Here is a 24531-nt window from a genome sequence, read left to right as displayed (position 1 = left end):
AAAGCATCAAAAATACAAAATAAAATATAAATATGGCAAAACATTTCAAAACTGAAAATTTTAGTTTTTAATAGGGACACGTTCAGCAGTGATGAGGGGGCATAGGCGCTAGTCTCAGCATGCTCAGCCCCCAGCAGTCAGCCCAGACGACAGATGATGACCAACCAGACAATGCAATACTACTTAGACCCAGCAGTGCTTGGGGCCCATTGGGGCCACATTCACTGGTGCTCAGAAACCACAGCAGCAACCCCCAGTTGTACACAAGGTCCATGCCAGGGATAGAACTCAGGGCCTCAAGCATACAAGGCAAGTGCTATCTCCCTAGCCTTGCAAAGTATTTTTGAGAATTTATAGAGAATACCTAGATGAACATACAGAAAACTCTAACTCATGAGTTGGAAGATGTTAACAGTGTCAAGAGTGTTAAGATGCCTATTCTCCCCAAACTAATCATCAACAACAATTTCAGCCAGAATACTGACAGAATCTTCTATATAAAAATTGGCACAATGATTCTAAAATCAATATGAAAATGCAAACAATTTAGGTAACCCAATCAATTTCATGAAAAGAAATTTGGAGGGCTAATACTACTTGAATTTGAGAACTAATAATAAAGACACTTTAATCAAAATAGCATGTGGTGGGTATAATGATAAAGAGACCAACAGAAAAGAATGCAAAGATGTAAAGGCAATGAAGTTGAGAAAAAACAGCCTTTCAACAAATGTCAAAATCAGACATCTAATTGTGAAACAATTAGATATTCTGAAGTTCTATCTCTCTGTCTCTGTCCCTTGTTCCTGACACTCTAGAAGTCCCTGTATCTTGCAAGTGTATGTAGAAATATACTTTGTCGTAATATTTGTTCTTTGAACCTGTCCCCTAACAGGGCTGCTGAAACTTGTAAATTTGTAAGTGGTAAGACAAAGTAGGAGCATCTTATGTTCTAATTGGGCAACTCAAGGTGGGCTACTAGATAGGGACTGGCCCAGGAAATCCAGACCCTATCTAGAAGAAACAATTTCAAGTTTGGAATTTGTTACACTGCCTCCCAGTTCTCTAGAGGTGGGAAAGGAATGAAAAATGGTCTTAGCAACTGACAATGCCTTTCTGAAGAAGTCTCTATAGAAACGTCAGTGGACTCCTTTACTTCTCATAAAACACTTATTTCAAACACTTGTGTTCACCAAATGTGTGGGTGTTTTCTCTACATCAAGCAACTATATTACACCAACTAGGTTTCCTATAATTTAATTCTGACACTGAATACCTGGAGATAAGCATCAGACTTCCCAGTAACCTGCAATTTATTCCCATGAGATTGTTCCCCCCACCTCCTGCTTTCATTGTAAATTTCAAGTGGCAGGTATTCAGGTTACCTACAACTTCTCTCCAACTTGGCTACAAATCATAGATTCACTTCTTCCCCTTGGGTTCATTTGGTAAAAAGAAAAGTTCAGGGAATTCAGGAAAGTTTACATACATTTGCCAGTTGATAAACGAATGTAAAAGACACAAGTCAGCAGTCAGATACATGGGTCAGGATCTAGGGGACCCCCATACAGGATTTTGTCTCTCCCTGTAGAATTGGGGTGCAGCGCTCTCCTACAGGACGGATATTTCCGCCACTCTGGGAGCTCTCAAAACCCAACATTTTAGGGGTTTCTATGGAGACTTCTTCAGAAAGGCATTGTCAATTGTTAAGGCCATTTTTCATTCCTTTCCCACCTCTAGGGAACTGGGAGGCAGTGCAACAAATTCCAAACCTTAAGGGCTGGAGCGATAGCACAGCAGGTAGGGCATTTGCCTTGCACGAGGCTGAGCCAGGTTCGATTCCTCCGTCCCTCTCGGAGAACCTGGCCAGTTACCGAGGGTATCTTGCCCGCACGGCAGAGCCTGGCAAGCTACCTGTGGTGTATTCGATATGCCAAAAACAGTAACAAAAAGTCTCACAATGGAGACGTTACTGGTGCCTGCTTGAGCAAATCAATGAGCAATGGGATGACAGTGATACAGTGATACAGGAACCTCAAAATTGCTTATCTCAAAGACGCTCATTGAGTTTTGTTATTTCATGTTAACAGTGTCAAGAGTGTTAAGATGCCTTAATTAGCACTCTTTCCTATTCCCCAAATATTTGAAATCTTTTCTTCTAAAGCCCCATGTGCTTTATTTTCTTCCTCACTCTCAGCCTTCTAATTGAGAAAATACAAACCACTGCAAAAAGGGAGGGGGTCCTCAGAAATATAACTCTCTGAATGCCCAGCAAGCAATTTAACTCTTCTCTTTGCCTAATAAGGAGGGACCAGAGAGATACTGTAGGAGATAAGGGTGCTTGCCTTGCATACACTTGTCTATTTTAAGTGAACAACACATATATGTATAATAAAGAAGTATATTAAATAAAAGGGGAAAAAGTTTTTGAAATGAGGTATAATTAGAATTTTTTTTCAACAAGGGCCACATCCAACATGGATCAAACTTAGGGTCCCATACATGGTAGGGACATGTGCTTAGATTTAGGCTATCCCCAGGTTCAAGATTAGCATTTTAAGTCTACACAGAAGTCATAAGACCAAATATTTTTTCTTTATTAATTCAATAGATATCTATTATGTGTCTTTTGTACCAAGCACTATTTAAGATGCTAAGGACATAACTAAATTATTACAACAAAATAAAACTCTCTGCCTTCATGGAGATTTACTGCAAGAAATGAAAATTAAAATTAATGAATCATCAATGACCAATTTCCTATAGTTTCACTTTGGTTATAAAATGGTGCAGTATAGCACTAAATCGAGACAAAATCGTGAAAAAGGGGTTAAAAAAAATAGAAATACTAATGATGTGCCTTCAAATTTAGGTTCCTTACTATGTTCCTTTATATCAGTTGCCAAAGTAATTACCAGCAATTATTCTCTGTGATTGCTATGTGCATGTCACAGACATTATCATTACTCTAATTATAATACAGTTAGCCAAAGCTGAATTGTTAAATTTCAGTAAAATTCACTGTTTTGCAGACTATTTATAGACCTGACAGATGTATACTGCTCAAAGATAATAATGGAATTTGATAAACTTTTCAGAAACTGATACAAAATACACAAAAACATTAAAAGGAACAAATTGGACAATTTATTTATTTTTATTAAATTATTCTTTTATTGAATCACCATGTGGAAAGTTACAAAGCTTTCAGGTTTAAGTCTCAGTCATACAATGCTCAAATACCCATCCCTTCACCAGTGCACATATTCCACCACCAAGAGTCACAGTATACCTCCCCCCTCCCCAGTCCCCCACCCCGCCTGTGTAACTGATAAATTTCACTTTACTTTGATTACATTCAATATTTCAACAGAAAACTCACTATTATTGTTTGGATTTTCTCCCCTCTAAAGTCAGACGTGCTGAAAAGGAAGCATTTGATAATTTGTTTTCCATTGCTGAGAATGAAGAGATATGAGGTCGAGTGGCCACACTAGCGGCCGCACGGTTTTGGATTTCTGTATTTTAGTATTTAAGTAACTAAGTCAAATTGGACAATTTAATAAGGACTGCAGCTGCTTTGAGGGATATCAGGGTAGCAACTCTAGGATTTTAAAGACTTCTTGCCAAAATAACCAGTAACAGTTCTTTTTATAAATTCTCAAATTACTGCTGAGAGTGAATAGATTCTGAAGAAGTAATCTGAATTTATTTTATGGCATACTTTTGAAAGAAAAGAAAGAATTTTCTTTCCTTGGCTACATATTTTTTAATTATGGTGGTAAAATATATGGAACAGGAAAGCCACTAATCTATTTTTGCTGCTGTTGTTGTTCGTTGTGAGGCCCTACCTGGAAGTGCTGGGGGTGAACGCTTGGTGACAAGGATGGAACCTGTCCTTGCACCAGGGCTGTGCTCTATCCCGTGAGCTCCATCCCCAGCACTTACACATTTACATGTTTTTAAGTGTCCCATCTAGTAGCATAAACTGTATGCACACTATTGTGCATCCATCACTGCTATTTTCAAAATTTTTTCATTGTTCTGAGTAGGAACTCTGTGCCTATTTAAATGTAAATTTTGCAGTCCTCCCTCACTTACAACCCAGTAAAGTCTTATCTATATTCCGCCTATAAATATGATCACTCTAGACATTGGATAAGTAATACTGTCTTTTTTCACTCAGAATGTTCTTAAGGTTCACCTATGTTATAGCATGTGTCAGAACTTCATTCCTTTATGCAAGTGAATCAAACTCCATTTAGTAGCTATATGATATTTGATGTATCTTTCTTTCTGACAGACACTGTTCCTTTTGGTTACTGGGAATGATGGCATCTGAACAGTGACAAACAAGTATCTGGTTTGATTCCATTTTCAGGTCTTTGGTTACAGCCCTAGTAGGTGAACTTCTGGATCACATGGAATTTTATGTTTAATTCTGGAGGAAAGGGCCTCCTGCAAAGTCCAGGTTTCACCTCCTGATGATAATCAGCTGAGTGGAATGAAAAGGACTGAGGCTGTGGTCCTGTGGGGCCCTGGAGTGCGGGATGACCTGCACCACTGAGCCGTGGCTGCCGCAGCCTGGGTTCTATCTGGTGGTGATGCTAGAGGGACTATTGGTTCACTGCGTGCAAGCTACGTGCCCCCTATATTATCTCTCTAGTTTAACTTTGTGAAAATCCACAAAACATGTTCCAGAAAAACTAAGAAAAGATGCTCATGATTAATCAGCCATTTCTTAGCACTTGTTAAAATGTACGGGCCACACCACCAGTGCCCCATGTCCCTCCTGACACGACCCCCCACCCCTGAGCCTGCACAGGCACTTTTCTTTTTCCTTCCTCCCTCTTCCTCTACCTTTCTCCCTCCTTTCCTACCTTTCTCCCTCCCCCCCACCTCTTTTTTCCCACTCGTCCCCCTTTGAGCATTATGGTTTGAAATTCAGATACTGAGAGGCCATCATGGCTGGTCCTTTACCCACTTTCGGCACACATCTCCCATCCAGAGAGATCTCTTCCATCCATCACTGTCATAATGGTCCCTTCTCTATCCCAACTGCCCTCTCCCCCCAGCACTTGAGGCAGGCTTCCAATTCTGGACCATTCATCCTAACCCTTGTTTCTATAGTCCTTGGGTGTTAGTTTCATACGATGTTTTTTTTTTTTTTTTAAATATCCCACTAACGAACGCAGTCATTCTGACTGTCCTTCTCATTCTGACTTAGTTCACTCTCCATGTTCATCCATTTATAAGCAAATTTCATGTTATTATTTTTTCTAACAAACTGGAGCCATAGCACAGCAGGTAGGGCATTTGCCTTGCACGCGGCCAACCCGGGTTCGATTCCTCCGTCCCTCTCAGAGAGCCCGTCAAGCTACCAAGAGTATTCTACCCACATGGCAGAGCCTGGCAAGCTACCCGTGGCATATTCGATATGCCAAAAACAGTAACAAGTCTCACAATGGAGACATTCGAGCAAATCGATGAACAACGGGACGACAGTGCTACATACAGTGCAGTGCTACTTTTTCTAACAGCAGCACAGTATCACATTGTGTAGATGTACCATAGTTTCTTTAACTAGTTGTTCGTTGATCTCAAAATCAGTCCAAACATGCTATCACTGTATCACTGTCATCCGTTGCTCACTGATTTTGCTCGAGTGGGTACCAGTAATGTCTCCATTGTGAGACTTGTTGTTACTGTTTTTGGCATATCAAATACGCCATGGGTAGCTTGCCAGGCTCTGCCATGTGGGCGGATACTCTCGGTAGCTTGCCGGGCTTTCCAAGAGGGACGGAGGGCCAAACATGCTATAGTAGGGACAAACTCACAGCATTTAGTATTTGTTCCTTTTCCTAACTTTTAGGAGAAAATGCCACCAAGAGACCTGAGATTTACTAAAATTCCATAAGATTTGTATTTCTATATAAACACATTTAAAAAAAAAACCAATTTCCTCAATGATTAATTTTTCAATCTCTAATTTAAAAAAGAAAAAAAAACACACACTGCTCGAGTAAAACATTTTCGAAGCTTAAGAGAACGTGTAGTGGTTAAGGCATATGCCAACACACAACCAACCTTGGTTCAATCCTTGATACCACAATGGTTCCCAAGTGTGGCCAGGAGAGCCCAGAGTACATCCTCAGCACAGTCAGCTGTATCGATCCCCACAAATCAATAAAGTAGTCAAGCAATAGTACGCAGGTAAGGTGTCTGCCTTGCACAAGGCTGGCCCGGGTTAGATACCCAGCATCCCATATGGTTCCCTGAGTTCTCCAGGAGTGATCCCAGAGTGCAGAGCCAGGAGTAAGCCTTGGGCACCGCTGGGTGTGGCCAAAAAAAAAAAAACAAACAGACAAAATAAAAAACAAAACAATAACAACAGCAAAAACCACTTATTGTCTTTAGAGGAAATCTCTTCTATAGGTTTCACACAGTAACTGGTACATTCCTTTACTGTAACATTTATCACATTTACATTTCAGCTATCACGACTGTCTGCCCATCATGCTAGTCTTGAAGTTCCCTAATTCATTCTAAATCATGTTCTCGTACCTTCTCACCAGTAATGTTCAAAATACAAAGCACAAACAGGCATTCTTACCATCTCCGTAAATGGAGTGGCTGGTACTGGGATGACAGGTCAGAGTTGGAGCACGCACCTTGTTATTTGCAGAGGTCCACCTTTGATCTCTAGTACCTCACTATCCTTCAGCACTTCTGGGTACAGCCCCGGTGGCCCCACTGCTGCTGAACCTAAGCACTGAACCTGCTGACTTGAACTGTCTTGGCTGAGTGCTGCCAGGGGTGACCCCTGGCTCCTCTGGGCTCCCCTCCCCCCCAGATGAACGAATACTCTCTGTCCAATCGCAGCTGCTCCTCTTTCTTCTCATCCCTTAATATGCCCAGTTGTTCCTTATATTCCTTTAAGAAATGCTCACTCCAAGCAACGATGCTATTCAAATGAAGTTAAGATTTATTTAAAAAATAAGGAAAAAGAAAAGGTTAAGTATAACCCTTAACAAATGCTGCACTAAATTTCAACAAAGTACTTAATTATAAAAGAAATGAAATATTAGGTCAGAGTGATCGTATAGTGGGTAGGGCTCTTGCTTTGCATGTGGCTGAGCTGGATTGGCCCTGAAACCCAATATGGTCCCCTGAACCCCACCAGGAGTGATTCTTGAGCATGGAACCAAGAGCAAGCCCTGAGCACAGCCAGGTGTAGCGCGCGCACACAAACACACACACACACACACACACACACACACACACACACACACTCCAAAAGAAATAAAATACTCTTATGAAACAGGTTATTAATATTTATAATGCTTTTTAAGTAAAAAAACCTATCATGAGAGACCAGAAACTTGACAAAGGTAATAATGCTAGTGGTACACTCAGTTTCTAATACTACCTGTGATACACTTTTCACTATATGAAGCAAATGTTTTACAACATTTAAAACAGCATGAACTGTACTAGAAATACTTACATTGACCCCAACGGCCAGTTCTTGGGTTCAAATAATTTGGATAAAGTCCATTTGGACGATCCATTTTCTGAAGCAGTTTCCGAATGTGCATGACCTGAGTAAAATAAAATGAAGAACACAATTAATAGAAATAAATGCAATCAAGACTTTACATAAATTTAGCCTTTGTGTTTTCATTTTACAAAAACATACACCACCTCCCCCACCTTCATGAATGCGTCAGTGGGATAAGGTTTCTTTTTCAGGGAGAAACTAGGGGTGGGCATTCCTGGCAGTTCTCAGGGCCTACTTCTGGCTTTGTATTCAGAGATTACTCCTGGTGGAGTTAGAGGACCACACATAGTACCAGAAACTAAATCCAGTCAGCAGCATGCAAGGAAAGCACCTTCCTTGCTATGCCATCTCTCTGGTCCACCTTCCTACTTTTTGTGTTTTGTATTTCAACATATTTGCTAATTTTTCCTCAAGCTGTCTCTATTTTGTGGTTTGAGTATTTTCTCAGTATTAGTTGATGTAATTTTTTGTTCTGGGGTCACATCTGACTATGTTCAAGGCTTACTCCTTACTCTGTGCTCAGAGATCACTCCTGGAAGGACTCAGGACCAAATGTAGTACCTGGAATAGAACCTGGATTGCGTGTATGCAAGGCAAATGCCCTATTGATTGTACTTTCTCTGCAAACTATCAGTATTTGTTGAATTCTAATCTTCACTTTAGAGATAATGTTATTTCTTATTCTATTTTGTTACTGATTTTATGCCTTACTGATCTAAGCACTGCTGTCTCTACTTATATACTCATTCTACAGTGTATTATCTTCCTCATGATGCTTGGCCACAGATTTTCATAGTTATTATCTGATCAGCAATTTAAGTCACCATCTAATTTTCGTTGTCCAACCTTTTTTTTACCCTGAACTATTTTGTATAAATTATTTCTTTAGGCAGGGGGGTGGGGAGTAGGAAGAAGTGGGCCGTACCCGTATGAGCTCAGAGTTTACTCCTGGTTCTGCACTCAGTGATCACTCCTGTCAGAGCTCAGGGGACCATATAGGGTCCTGGGGATCACAAGTGGATTGGCTGCATGCAAGGCAAGTGTCTTAACCACTGTACTCTCTCTTCAGTACCTAGATTCTTTATTGATGTATTCCGCCTTACTATTTTTCTTGGAAGAGCTAATCACAGGATGAATTTAACATGAAAGAGCTGGCAGAATAGAGATATGAATGAATGAATTTGGTTGACCCTTGCATCACCCCAGATAACTGAGACCAATAATAGAGAAGTGCTTACAACAAAATATCAGTTATTTCATTCTCTTGCCTCATCCAAGTTTGTAGGCAATAATACAGTTTGTCTGGGTTTTGTTTTCATAGCTTCTCAACATATTATATTTGATTCAAGGAAGCAACCACCTATGCTTGATTGTTCTCTTGTTTTTAATCCAGTCCTCTTGCGCTCACCTAATATAGACTATTGTGCTTTATGATGTTCCTCTTACTCAAGAGTAGAGATTTTCAATGACAAACGAGCAGACCAATCCAAACCCATGGGTATAAAAAGTTTAAAATCACCGCTTTAAGAGAAGAATGCTCTACTGGCATTTATTTTTAAATTGACAACCATAAATACATTACTCATTTTTCCAATATTTTTTTCTGACACATTTTTCTATTCTGTAATGTAAGTATCAAGAAACTTTATTTTTGTCTTCCTTCCTTCACCAGAGACCCCACTGGGGATCAGGAGACAATGAGGATAATCTCAGTTCCCAGACAGCACCAGCTGGAAATAAAGCACAGGACCTTAACTTGCTCTGATTACTGAGCCATCTTTGGGTCCCTTCTCACTGGATATCCCTAAGAGCTGGGCTGTTAATTATCTCAAAAATTTATGAGCTGTTTATTTACAAATAGTAAGAACCTCTTATTACCATGAAGTGTGTGGCAATACAGAATTTGAACTCAGGACTTTGTGCTTAACCTACAAATGACTTTAGCCACTAAGTCATCATCTGCTTTACACATCTGACTCAGGTTCAATCTCCAGCAGTGCACATCGCCCCCTCAGGACTGATATCTGAGCAGAGCCAGGAGAAAGCTGGTTATGTCCCCTAATCCAAAAAAGCTAGAAAATAAAAACCTACTCATAGTTACAACTCCTTTAATAAATGGTAAGTTTAAATGTGCTCCAAATAGAAAGGAATTTTAAAATAACAATTGAAAAAGAAGACCAAAATCCTCAAAAATGTGTTTTGAGAAAGTCACACATTTTCTAAGTCCTAATCAATGCTTTATGTAAGTTTTCAAGGACTCTTTTACAACAACGCCTAGGTGCACGGAACAAACCTTTTGATAGTAAACAGGGTCCCCTGTCAAGTAGCTGAGGTGGACGAACTCCATGTGCAGTGTTCCAAACTCAGCAAGAATGCTGCTCCCCGCAGACGCCCAGCCCCAGTTTCGGCCAACTCCGCTGAAGCAAAGCAAAGAAAAAAAGCACACACATTGAAAAAGACAAAGACTTTTTGTTGATTATATACATTTTAATAAAATATTTCAGAAATTATTACATCTCCATTAATCCTTTCTTTATATCTAAACTTCACTTTTACTATTTTAAAATTATTCTGAGTAGGTAACACAGTGACACATTTGAAAATCCAAACAATAGGGGCTGGAACTATAGTAGAGTGGATAAGGTGCTTCAGGTGGCCTGGCAGTCATGCCTATGAACTGCCTCTGGCACCATATAAGCTCCTTAATGGCCATAATCCAGAGATACACAAATAAATCTCTCGGAAGAGAGCAACATTTGAGAGCAACACTCCATAGTGATGCCTCTGGATCCCAAAGAGGAAATCCAGTTAAAAAAAATTAAATTAACCTCATCTGTATAACCAAATTTGAAATTTTAGAATATCTGGAGCACAGGGCTATGACATCTCATATTCTATATCACTGATATACCAAAAGTAGCATACCACATTTGATGGGGTATAAAGTAAAATAGAAGGCAATCAATCTCAGGAGAAAAAAATATATATATACATATATAAGCATACAAGGCTTAACCTTTAACAACATGTTAGTAATTTCTTAAACAAGGGCTTAATGACTCCAGGGTGAAATACAACAATCTTCACACACTTTCCTCTAAGGAAAATTTTTTGGATCATTTTTAGAGGATTTTTCATAACAAGTAATACAAAATAAATTATTTAGATCCTCAACAACATGGATTTAAGAAAGAGTACAAAGTTAAGGCCCTTAACCTGCATAGTTTTATCACGGCTACCACATATGGTTCCCCCCAATCCAAGCACCATTAGGAGTGATTCCTGAGCACAGTCCGGAGTTACCTCAGAGCACAGCTGCGTATAACCCCAAAAACCACAAATAAAAATATCAAAAAGGCAAGAATTAATAAATAAAATTTTTCTAATTTCTTTTCTATAAAAAAGATAATTCATTTTAAAATGAACAAAATAGTTTGATCTAAGGATAGTGAAAATATGAAAAACTGCCAAATACTATGACAAAGAGTTGGAAATGATCACTCTGAATAAGAACTACATTTTGAAAATAAGGTAAAGGAACAAATGTGATAACCTCTCAGTATCTATATTACAAACCATAATGCCCAAAGCGGGGGGGGGGGGGAAGAGGGAGGGAGGAAGAAAGGGAGGGAGTGAGGAAAGGAAGAGAAATAGGGAGGGAAGGAGAGGGGGAGGGAAAGGGGGAAAGGGAGAGAACAGTAGAAACAGGCTGGAGGATGTGGGGCATGTGGGATGGGAGTAACAGGAGAGAAACTGAGGACACTGGTGGTGGGAAATGTACACTGGTGGAGGGTTGGATTTCGGAACATTGTATGACTGAAATCCAACCATGAACAGCTTTGTAACTGTGTATCTCAGGTGATTCAATTAAAAAAAAAAAGAAAGAAAACAGAAAAATTGGCAAGCATAGCATCAATCTGCTCGAGCGGGCACCAGTAACGTCTCCATTGTGAGACTTGTTACTGTTTTTGGCATATCGAATATGCCACGGGGAGCTTGCCAAGCTCTGCTGTGCGGGCAAGATACTCTCAGTAGCTTGCCAGGCTCTCCAAGAGGGGCGGAGGAATCAAACCCGGGTCGGCCTCGTGCAAGGCAAATGCCCTACCCACTGTGCTATCACTCCAGCCCTAGTTATTTAAATACACTTATTTAAATACAAGTTAAAATATCTTGAAAGCATTCAAATTGTAACTGCCTATCTCTGCATAGTTTATAAAGCTGTACAAGAAAAACTGTCACTGTCACTGTGATCCCATTGCTCATCGATTTGCTAGAGCGGGCACCAGTAACGTCTCCATTGTGAGACTTGTTGTTACCGTTTTTGGCATATCAAATACACCACAGGGTAGCTTGCCAGGCTCTGGCCGTGCAGGTGAGATACTCTTGGTAGCTTGCCATGCTCTCCAAGCGGAGCTGAGGAATTCTGTATCTATTTCTACATGAAAAATTATTCTCTATTAGAACAAAAAGGTAGTAAGGCTGTTAAGAGTTCACTTTGAACATCAATAATGTAGTACTATATACCAGAGACCCTATAATCAACATTGTGAATTATGTTTTCTTCCACCATTTGTAAGACATTCAGCAATAGAAACTCCTACTATTAAGATATACTTGTTCATTTTGTATTGGTAGAAAAAAAATCAAGAAGAAAAAGACTTTTTTTTTTTTTTTTGCTTTTTGGGTCACACCCAGCGATATTCAGGGGTTACTTCTGGCTTTGCATTCAGGAATTACTTCTGGTGGTGCTTGGGGGGACCATATGGGGTGCCGGGGATCAAACCTGGATTGGCCGCATGCAAGGCAAATGCCCTACCCGCTGTGCTATCACTACGGTCCAAGAAGGAAAATACTTTTAATGCATTATAATAGTACTAACTAGATATGAACACACACAAAAAACCAAGTGCTTGATAATAAAGAGAAATCTAGACTTGGAAGAAGCAATCAACAAAAACTGAAGACAGGTAAGGCAGGTGATTGTTTTAAACAAGCATTTTTTTTTTTTAATCAGAAAATAGTTTACAAGATGCTTCTGTATATATGCACAGAAAAAAACAATTTAGTTTAAAAACAGGATAGGCTAGATAATTTTAAAAATTCTAACACAGTCCAAAGATAAGTTAATTTACTCTTTCAGAACAAGAATGACAATCAAAAAAAGAAATCTAATTTACCTTTTTAGATTCACCATAGCCCAGGGAATCCCAGTCGGTGTGTTAAAGGCAGGAAGGAGCTTCTCAGCCAGCTGGACTGCTTTAATCTTGAATATCTAGAGAAAAACAGGAAATCAATCAGTCTTCTTTCTCTACAGGATGCATACCACAAAATGTACTGGCTACACAGAACCATAAAGGATATGGGGACAGCATCTCTAGTACTGTGGTGTATACAGAATGAGAGAAAATGTTTAAGGGGGACATTGGTGGTGGGAAATGTACACTGGTGAAGGGAAGGGTGTTGAAACAGTATAGACTGAAACCCAATCATGAACAACTACGTAACTGTGTATCTTACTGTAATTTAGTAAAAAAGAGAGAGAAAAAACATTGGTGAACTGGGTTTCATAGTCTGAACCCACAACTTGCTAAAAAGGAGGGACATGACTTTGATATTAAAAGTAACTACACTGGACATTGGGACTAGGGCGACAGTACAGTGAGTAGGGTGTTTGCGTTGCACATGGCCATTCTGGGTTTGATCCCCTGCACCCCATATGGTCCCCTGAACATCCCAGTAGTAATTCCTGAGTGCAGAACCAAGAGTAAGCCCTGAGTATCACTGGATATGACCCAAAAAGCAAAAAAATATATATATAAAAAATTTAAAAATAAAAGTAACTATATTTCAAGCCAGTAAAAGAATCTGCAAGAAAACAATGCCATGAAATTTTCATCAACAGTATACTAGTTTAATACAAATATTAAAACAAAGAGCTATCACCCAAAATCACTGTATCACTGTCATCCGTTGCTTGTCAATTTACTCGAGCAGGCACCAGTAATGTCTCTATTCCTCCCAGCCCTGAGATTTCTTTTAGCCCTTACTCATCTTTCCCAACGATTAGAGGCTGTTTCAGTGTCAGGGGAATGAGACCTATCATGACTGTTTTTGGCATATCGAATATGCCACGGGTAGTTTTTGCAAGGCTCTTACTCTTGGTAGCTTGCCGGGCTCTCCAAGGTGGGGGGGGGGGGGGCGCGGAGGGTGTGGGGTGTGTGTGGGAGAGAGAGAGAGAGAGAGAGAGAGAGAGAGAGAGAGAGAGAGAGAGAGAGAGAGAGAGAGAGAGAGTCCCCTGGGGCGTCCTGAATGAAAACAGCCTGGCGCAGAGTCCTTAAAAATGTTATACGCATGTTTGCGCCTCAATATTTTCCATTCAGTTTTAATAACATTATGGGGGGGGGAGGAGGGGGGGCAACCAAAAACTCTGTGTTCAAAATGTACTTTGAAAGTTATAAATATTTCACCCCCTGATCCCAACAGTTATTTTCTTTGGTTACCCAAACAACTCCTAAATAATCAGTGTTTTTCAAACTTTCAAAACCAGCTACTATATACAAGACATGTAGTAAAATTTCCAATATTTGGAGCATAACCAAATAGCTCCATACCCCACTTTGGATTTTCTGATTTTGCTCTTGGGCCATTTTGAGGGTGATCAAGGTTTACTCCTAGCTCTGCATTCAGGAATCACTCCTGGCTGGGCTAAGGGGTGATTTGACCCCATTTGATATGGGGTCAAATCTAGGTGCTAAGGATCAAATCCAGATCAGCTACATGCAAAGTATGTGTCCTATCCACCATACCATCTCTCTATCCCTCAGTTTGAAAGATGATTTAGAGTTGCTAACTTAAGAAAGGGTCGTAATGTTCTATCAGGAAATGTAGGTAGTCTTCTCCATGTAATTTCAAATTCATCATATTTAAAGTTCCTTCTATATTTTTAGTGCACTCAAATGTTTTTGAAAAAAAATATCATCAAAGTCTTAAATGACTGAAAGTCTAGAACAGATCAAAATTCTATATTGATACTATATTAAAGCAATCTGCCAACAACACTGGGGGCAAAAAAAAAATTTGAGAGGAAAATGTACAAATAAATATGACCTTAAGATATTTTCCACAAGATTCCTTAAATAAAGCAAAATCACTTAGCAAATATTCTCACATATCTGTAATTATCCTTTATTGATACCTACTTTAACAAAAAAACCCTAATGATAAATTCAGCAATTTATCATTTTCTAGTACCAATAAATCAGAAAAGCACATTTAAATTCAGATCTCTCCTAATAACATTTGCTGTCGGAAAAAAAATAAGTCATATCTTACGGCAAAACAATAATGCTTCTACTTACCTTGAGGCTAAAGGGACCATGTTCTGAACAAAGAACTAAGATTAAAGCCCCATTTGTCAAGCACTTATTTTTGCCCACACCTCTTCTATGTTAAATTAGTAGTCAAAACAGTAAAATGGGTAACAAACATAACCTTTCCTCGTTCTGAACAGAAAGGATCTTCATCTCACTTCTAGCGGTAATCAAGGGCATAGTTTTTAATTTTTAACTACCTCATCATAACAGTTAACACATTAATATTGAGAAAAAATTGGATGACATATATTTACCTTTATTTATTCGTAAAGCATAATTCTCATTAAAGTCACATATCATCTATTTTAAAAAATAGAGCAGAGAATCGAGTAATGACAAACCCTTAGCCTTAGGTTACAAAACCAAGATTCTCCAGCAGCAGAGGATGGGGGAAGGAAGAGGTGGACAGGAAGTGAATAAACACAGCAGCAGAGGGTGTGTACTCTGCTGACTCTGAGATGCAGAAGCTGGTATTAAAACCATAAACACTGACATTATTGCAGTCCTGTTACCTGAACTATAATTTTAAAAATCAGGTTTTTGTATGCAATTCTAGAAAATACAAAATCCAGAAAGAATCAAAATAAGTTTCTTTACCATTCTTCTTCTACTATTTCTTCTATAATGAAAAACCTATCCACTTCTTAAATATCTAGCAAGTACTTTATGTTAAATAAGTTTCACGGCATGTATGGTTCCTAGCTGTGTTACAAAGTCTTCGTTTCCTCTTTCTGTCTCTCTGCCACTTTCACTCTCCAACACACAGTTTTTGTCTCTCAGAGTGTGGGGATAGCTGAGAAGTCATTTGGAGACAATCCAATTCTGAACTTGCTTTTTTCATTCCCTGTATTTTGAAGATCTTTCCAAATCAGTCCACAAAGATCTGTGATCTTCTCTTTCATGGCTTACAAATTGTCCTTGTATGAATTAATTTAGCCAGTGCCATGTTGATAAGCACTTGTTTCCAAACTCTGGGATTATATATTATATAGATAAATTATGCAAAATGAATTGTTGAATCAATGTGTATATTCATTTGTAATTTTGACAGGGTGGTCTTCTCACACGTCACAAATATATTCCTACCAGAATTTACAAGTGGCTATTTTCTCGTATTTTTGTTAATAAGCAAATTCCCAGTCATCTGAGAGCAGCCGATTTGTCAGCTGAATGTTGTAGATACAAGAGCCTCACTCAAGAAGTATATATTTCATACACCACAGAGAAGAAAAGCATTTCCCAGTTCATATTTTAACAAAGCTTCTAGAAATGGCCTAGGGATTGTCCAAGTAGGCATAAGTATGTAATATCTGAAAGAAATAAATTAAGAAAAACAAGATAATGATTTTGCAAGCACAATGGTATCTGATTCATCTATGGCAGTTGTAACAGAAGTTCTCCTCTAGTTTCAAATACAATGAAGGTAATAGGGTTGATCAGTGATTAACTACATGTATGTTATACTTGTGCATTTCTCCTAGCTGAAGGATTACAAACCATGAAGTGGAAGTATCTGATTTCCTGACCATCTACAAGATTCTGTTGGCTAGTCATAACAATCTCATAAATTACTGGGCAAAACAGATTGTTTCCTGGACTAGGATTTGACTGATTGAGGTGATAAAAGTGAATCAAATTATTCAAGTGTCTAATAGCTTCAGTTGTATTTAAATGAAAATTCCAAGATATTTCATGTATTTGTAGAAAATACATTTAAATATTTCATGTCCATTATGGAACATTTTCCAGTTATTTTTAACAGAATAAATTATAGCTAATGAAACTATGTTAAAATTATGCCTGAACTTAGGGGGGAAAAAACAGGACAGGAAGAATTTTTCCTACATCTGGAAGATTGAAAAGAAATTGAATTAAAAAGATACAATGTGGTAACAAAATAAAGTGCTTGAAAATGTAAGCAAGGAAACAAGCTGCACAATACATAATAGAACCATCATTATAGATTCTTGAGAAGGGACATATTAGAATCCTGGAGTCCTGTTTTCTTTACAAGATAAAATTACTAAGATAATAAGATAACCTATTTTCAAACAAACAGAACGAATGTTAAAAAAAAAAAGACTTTAGAAAACTCAAATGATCTGCTATTTCAGAATTAACAAAAACACACAAATCATAACCCCTTAAAGGGCTAAAAATCTATGCAGGAGAGATAATGCATTCCTTGCATGTAGCTGAGCTAGGTTTGATCCTGGGTGCTGCATATGGTCCCCCAGGCCCCACTGGGAATGATCCCTGGGCAGGGAGCCAGGAGTAAACCCAGAGCACTGCAGGGTGTGGCCCACTTCACCCCTCTACCCAAAACACTGTGAAAAAAAAAATCTTTAAGATATGGATCTCTACCACAATCAACTTTCTTTTCTCCCTTCTCTCCTTTTCTCCCCACTCCAGAAAACTACTTCAACCCTACTAAAATCTTATTATTCTCTAAGACTGTCAATTATGCTTGGGCTCTTTTTCTCTTTAGTCTTTCGCTATGCTTTTCAACTAAAAGCTGTTATGAAAGACTTGACTCTTTCTCTTATCTCAGTCAGATCTTTACACAAATGTTGCCGGAGAAAAGTAAAGTGTAAAGTATATGTCTAAATATACACACAACTCTATGCCCACTTGCTTACTGTCTAGTACTGCCACAGTATAAAGTAAGCTACCGATGAGCAGGAATTTTTGTTTTACTTGCTGTTGTATTCTCAATATTTAAAGGGTGTCTAGGATATAACAGGTGTTTGACCAGTGGTAAATGAATTACTTTAAGGAGTACAGACTATATGACTGTAATAAATGAGCAAATTATTTCCTCATTATTTCCCTTTATTCTATCTCCTTAAGATATACAGTGCTAACATACAAAGCAAATTTTAATACAGGTCACTGTCACTGTCATCCCATTGCTCATCGATTAGCTCAAGCAGGCACCAGCAATGTCTCCACTGTGAGACTTGCTGTTACTGTTTTTGGCATATGGAATACGACACGGGTAGCTTGCCAGGCTCTTCAAGAGGGGAGGAGGAATAGAACCTGGGTCAGCTATGTGCAAGGCAAACGCCCTCCCCGCTGTGCTATTGTTCCAGCCCAGGTATTCTAGAAAAATGCTGAGGTGATAACAATGATGACAATGACAAATATACATTATTCCACAATGTGCTCACAACCAGTAACAGTAACATTACTGTTACTTCCATTTTACAAAGTAGGAAACAGGAATAAAATGAGTATGTTAAGTTGCCCAAGGTTGTACAGCTAATAAAGGAAAAGTCTGGATTGCAATGCAGTAAGTTCAACTTCAGAACCCAAGCTTTGTTTCTGACTACTTTACAGTACATTGACTGACAGCTACTTACATACACAGATTGACATACAAAGACTTACAGACATGGGTATCACTATCATCCCGTTGCTCAATGATTTGCTTGAGCGGGCGCCAGTAGCGTCTCATTCGTCCCTGCTGCGTTCAGGGTCAGGGGAATGAGGCCCATTATTGTAACTGTTTTTGGCATATGGAATATGCCACGGGTAGCTTGCCAGGCTTTGCCATGCGAGATTCTGCATCGCTCTCTTCCCGGAGTTTTTTTTAATAGTCTCTGGATCTTGTCTGTGATGAGATTACATGGCAGGGGGGGGTGGGGGGGTGGGAGGAGTGGGGGCCTGGGGAGGGCGTGTCTGCCAAGCTACTGGAAAATGGGGGACCTGGGTGGAGGAGGCCCAGTCCTGATCCGAGCAGGCTTGGAGATCTCAGCCATGAATCCTGCATACCTGGGTTCCTCTGTCAGTTCCTTCATGCTTGAGGCTCACTCAGAGCATGTGGAGAGTGGCCCTGAGCATGGCTGTGGCTGGGTTCTGGAGGGTTTTGGCTGCCAGGGCTTGAGGCAGGGAGGGAGACTCAACCTGCCTGCCCCCCCCCCCCGAGGTGCCCTGGTAAAGACAGCCTGGCATGGGTGCAGGAGGTTCTGACATTTTTCATAATAGCAAAAATATTGGAAAACACCCAAATGTCCAACAACAAAATGATAGTCACACACTGGAACATTATTCAGCTACAAAAAGGAATTACACTGGTACAGAACTGATAAAATGAAGTCCCTCAGTGGACCATGTCGCACTGTTGTCAGTCGAGGGAGCCCCCTTGGCCCTGTCTTTTCTTCTCCGCCCCTGCCTCTGGCCCACAGCGACCCACCCTCTCTCAGCGTGGTTCCCTCCTGTCCAGGTTCCCGTGAGTCGTGACCGGCCGGGCCTGCTGCCGGTCCTCCTCCTTCCTCCCTCCCGTCCCCCTGGTCCTGCCGGGGGTATATATAGTCATAAATATATTCCTATTTTTCTATATCTGATTTAAATTCGTATAATCAGTAATTCCTTGGAGTATTTTGCTAATTTGTTATCTATTGCTAATTTGTTATCTAGGCACTCCCACGTGCTCTTTTAGTCCTCTTTTATGTCAATCTGTATAATACCTTAGTTGACAGTTATTTTATCTCAGTAGTTTAAAGATATTTCTTTTTACATTTTGGCCCATGCCCAGTGGTGCTCATCACACCTGGAGGTGCTCAGGGGACTATATGTGGTGCCAACAGAATTGGCCACAATCAAAGCACTGATTTAACCCCTGGAGAATTTCTCCGGTCCCAAAAGATATTATGCTAAGCTTGCCATGTTGCAACAACATGGATGAAACCAGAGGGGACTGTGCTGAGTAAAATAAATCAGAAGGAGAAAGACAGACACCAAACAGTCTCAGTCTTGTGGAATACATAGATATGAAACAAGGAAGCAAAGTCAAAAGAAAAACACCTTGCACTCTTGACTACACCCTTATGAACAATGCAACCTCAATTAAAAAAGAAAATAAGGGCATTATTCAAATTTTAGCTAGCATCTAGAGAATGCAACTGCTAGTTGTCCTTCTTTGGTAAGTACTGTCCTTTACCTTTGTGCTGGAATATAGCTCCAAACATTTTAGGGTTAACATCCTTTCTCCTCGGCCCCTGCCGCAAGGAGTTTATTGGGTTACACCCATCAGTGTTCTGAGGCATTCCCATTCCTCTGTGTTTATCTATAACCTCTCCTCTGTGCTCTAATTCTCTTATCTGTGAACCACCATTATCTGCAAGTCAGACCCTGTGACTTTTAAGGTCAGATTCTCTAAGGGTTCTGAATTTTCTAAGTAGATTTTTTTTTTGTCCTAGGGCAGGTTTAGTCTCCCTTTCTGCCCCAAGCAGAGCCCTGGCAGCCATTTTTTTAAAATTTGTCCTAGAAGCTTCCCCTGAAGGAAGGATTTTACATCTGTTTATCATATAACCACACCTGTGCAATTGCTACCCCCCCAACCCTTCCTGATTTGCTCTATAATAAGGCTGCAGAGTGGGCATGAAGAGGAGGAATATGGGAGTGGGTGAGACTGAAGGAGGCAGTGGGAGACTAGACTGGAATAAGCTGCAACTGATCACCAACCAGCCTGGCCCTCGTTTCCTCTTTCATCCACCCACTGCCATTGGCACTCCGGGATGAGGGAAGTGGCCCCAGACCACCGAACGCACATGGCAGGAGAATACACACCTTTGGAGGCCTCTAATAGTTCTCCCTTCAGTTTGAAATCTTTTTAGACATTGTTCTTTCCCATTTATTTAATTAAACATACCTCAAACTTCTAATAACATTCTTTGCAATATATTTCTCATTATTTTTCTTATTCTCTCTCTTTAACTCTTTGCACTGCATCCTGGATAAATTTTTATTATCACCATAATTAGGAACACCCTAAGGGGCCAGAGAGGTGTTCCCTAGAACCAAGCAAAGGTTTCTACAATACTTCAGATTGACACAGAGCCGGAAATATGCAGTGATTTCTGTGTACATCAAATGGAAAATGAGTTTGAAAACAAAATATATTTTAATTTATATGAAATTTAAGGTAGTATTCTATTTACAAGCTAACAGTAGCCTGACAGTTTTTTAATATTCAAAGACACACATTACTGAGTCAGGTCATAAGTATCATTTCATTTATGATAAAATATCAGCCAAAACTCAGGCTTACTTCTATTAGTTACACATGCCCCACTCCCCATTCACAGCTAAATGACACATGGGTGATCCAAAGAACCCATTATGGAGACATGCATGTAAAGTAGGTACATTACAGATAGTGAATACTGAGCATGTAGATGGTTTTTATTGTAAATGAAAGCAACCTTCTTGAAGGTAAAACACCAACTCATTCCTGCGAGCACTTGCCCTGGGGAGCTGGCTGTCAACCAAGACTTCTGTATCGTTGGTAATTCCAACAAAGTGGGCAGGGGTGCCCAGGCTGACTGCTTCCTAACAGCACAGGTACACAGCAACAATATGTCCTGAAGTAGAAACACCTGACCATGTTCTTCATTCTATCCCACATATGCAGGATCATCTCGATCACCCTTATTCCAAAGACAGCGGCAATAGCACAAACTGCCCTGTCCACTTTGATCAGAGGCTTGAGTTCCAGTTCTGCAGGTCCCTCCCTCATAAAGTCTCTATGGATGAGTATCCACTGAATCCTGCAGGAGCCACCTCCGTGATTCCTAATTTCTTTTTTACTGTACCACATACTTGGTTAACTTTATTCCTTGTTAATAACAATATCAAATTCTCTGCTCAAATAAGTGGCAAAGGTTTAACAGGAAACTGTTTTAAAAATCCATTTTGATACAGTTCATATCAAATATTGGCTTGTTTTAAAAAGCAATGAAACAGTCAAAAGGGATTTTTTTTTTTAATGTTGATTTTCAACCCAAGGTCTCTCTTACACTTGGCAAAGCAGTGACCTACTTTCCAGTCCCTAAATCATCCAGTTTCTTTTTTCTGAATTAAGATTAATATTTTGGTAATTTCCACCCTCCTTTTTCCCATCCATACACACAATATTTAATTCTTTGGATTTTTCTATTTCTTCCTACTCCTAACATAACACCAGTACTTTTTCAATTTTTAAAATATAATCAAATTTGCCATGTCCACTTCCTATCCTCACACTCCTTGGACCAACTCAGACTTTTGCCCTTGTCATTTCACTGCAATGGACCTTGCTAATGATTAGCTACACATTTGAATAGACCATTTTTAGTTATTATTAACCAGTTTCTTTTCCTTGTTTTCAATAATGTCACATTCTCCTTGACTTTCTCTGATTCATTTTCTTCATTTCTTACCTTTAATGTTTTGTTCTCAAGATCTGATTCTAGATCCCATTTCTATACTAAAGTATCTGAGAAACTTCACGGGTGCTTGTTTTCAATTATAATCAACATACCAACTAACTCCCAAACACATTAACTCTCAGTAATCTAAATATCAATTGACTCTCAAATAAATACCTCCCATAAGACTTCTCCAATAAGCACCAGAAACATTATATTGGTCTACCTACTGCTTTTTTCCACTTAATATAGCAAAATTCCCTCAAACTCAAATTGCTGAAAATAAATTAATTATCTTCTCCCGAACTAATAATATTTATAGCTTATCCAGTATTTAATAAGTGTCTCACTAACAATCTAGTACCAAACCTAGAAACAGGACCAAATCCTCCTGCTACCTTATTTCTCTCTCCAAAATGTTCCCTTATCCTTTGAATTTAACTCCTAAATCCTTAAAAATAATTTATATCTCTTCTATGTGCCAGCTTATTCGAAATTGCCGGATTTTCTGCCCAAAACAGTTGATTTTGTTAAAATGATTGAGCAACCGAAAGGTATGCATGTGTTCACACATGCAGGAGTGCTTACATTCACTCTCAAGTGCTTTCTCTTTATTGAGCACTTTTACATACTCTCTCTTCCCCAGTTTAGTGAAATTGCTTTTACACCAAACATATCTAGCATTTTTTTTCAGGCTGAATTATATCAAACTAATGTTTGTAGGATTTTTAAATTGTAGATGTATCAGTTTATTCATTCTCCTCCAGGTGAATATTCAGATCTTTTCAAGCACTAGCTACAATATATTTTCCAAACAAGGGCAACTAGAAAGATTAGTGCAATAAAATATTCTTTCAAGCATACCTTAGGCATTCAAGCTAATACTTTAAGATACAAAGTCTTAGAAGTAGGTTTGTGGGCCAAATATTTTAAATTTTAAATGCTAACTTTATACTATCAAATTATTTTCTATAGAGGTTGCATGTTTTTTAAAACCATTTTTATTGAGGTACGGGATTTGCACTATTGTTAATTATACTTTTCATGGATGTATCATTCCAACACCACACCCATCAGCAGAATCAGCTTTCCTACCAATGTCCCAAGGGCCCCTCCCACCCCCTACCCCGCCCCCCAAAGTTTTCAGTTTTGATGAGTCTGACCATTTGCTGTTTCCTTACTATATTTCTCATTTATCTCATATTTGGGGTAGATCTCTCTTATTTACTTTATTGTGGAAATGGTGACATCTGTACATATGGCATTAATTGCCTGGAATTCCACAAAATTGTAAAGCAATGATAAACTGATAAAGTAAATTTTTTTTCAAAAGCCATTATTGCTTTTATGGGCATAATAATTTTTTAATATTAATAATTCTGTGCTAATGCACTTTAAGATTTACATGAAATAAATCCTACAAACATAAAATTAGTGAGTGAAGAGAGCTCCTGGGTTCAATTCCTCCGCCCCTCTCAGAGAGCCCAGCAAGCTACCAAGAGTATCTCGCCCACACGGCAGAGCCTGGCAAGCTACCCGTGGTTTATTTGATACGCCAAAAACAGTAACAAGTCTCACAATGGAGACGTTACTGGTGCCTGCTCAGGCAAATCGATGAGCAACAGAGTGACAGTGACAGTGAAGAGAGCTAAGAAAAATTTAAGGGGAGATCTCAATGTATATAAAATATGGGAATTCATCCCCCTAACAAAAACTCCAAGGATGGAATATGCCACTAGTTAAGGTAGTTTAGGTAATAGAATGTATTCTATTATATAAAGAATAATAGAACAGGAAGGATGCACCCAGGAAAGAATAATAGAACAGGAGGAATGGAATAAACAACAAATACCTGCCAGCAAAAATTCATCAGGCATGCATAGAATAAGACTATTTAGGGTCTTATAGATATAGGGGGTGTAGTCCCCTTGGTATGCTGCTTAGCCTGCTTAGATTAGCTTAGATAGGCAAAAGTTTGCAAATGATTAGCTTTGTTCTTCTGATGACTATAGGTTTAAGACAATAAATACGAAATGTAATGGAGAATCAGGGCATCAGTTCATGAGGCTTTTCCCTGACCCCATACTTTTCTCTTCATGTCCGGCTTATCTTCTTTTTTCTTTTTGGTTTTTGGACCACACACAACAGTTCTCAGGTTTACTCCTGGCTCTAAGCTCAGGGATCACTTGGGACTGTATGTTATACCAGGGATCAAACCAGGGTCTGCCACATGCAAGGGAAACGCCCTGTCTGATCTAAGACTTCTCGTGGCCCCTGTTGTCTTCATAATCATCAAGGCAACCCTCCTTTGACCCATGGCTGGTTCTCAGAAATAAAACACAAGATCAGACAAATAACATTTATTATGAAAGAAATATTAGGGGCTGGAGCAGTAGTACATTGGGTA

At 39.2% G+C, this 24531-nt stretch overlaps 1 protein-coding gene across 1 annotated transcript in view; it reads right to left on the bottom strand.

Annotated features, from left to right (window-relative positions):
* Positions 1–24531, bottom strand: part of MAN1A2 (mannosidase alpha class 1A member 2) — a 150508-nt gene that overhangs the window by 50088 nt on the left and 75889 nt on the right. Inside the window, exons 6-8 of the mRNA XM_004614424.2 lie at positions 12739–12833; positions 9855–9978; positions 7508–7601 (exon numbers count right to left, since the gene is read on the bottom strand). Of these exons, the coding sequence (XP_004614481.1) occupies positions 7508–7601; positions 9855–9978; positions 12739–12833 (313 nt within the window). The remainder of the gene's footprint in view (positions 1–7507; positions 7602–9854; positions 9979–12738; positions 12834–24531) is intronic.

Source organism: Sorex araneus, chromosome 3, assembly GCF_027595985.1.
Source record: "Sorex araneus isolate mSorAra2 chromosome 3, mSorAra2.pri, whole genome shotgun sequence".
Classification (NCBI taxonomy): domain Eukaryota; kingdom Metazoa; phylum Chordata; class Mammalia; order Eulipotyphla; family Soricidae; genus Sorex; species Sorex araneus.
The sequence above is the reverse complement of the archived record's forward strand: the minus strand, read 5'-3'. Positions and strand labels throughout refer to the sequence as shown.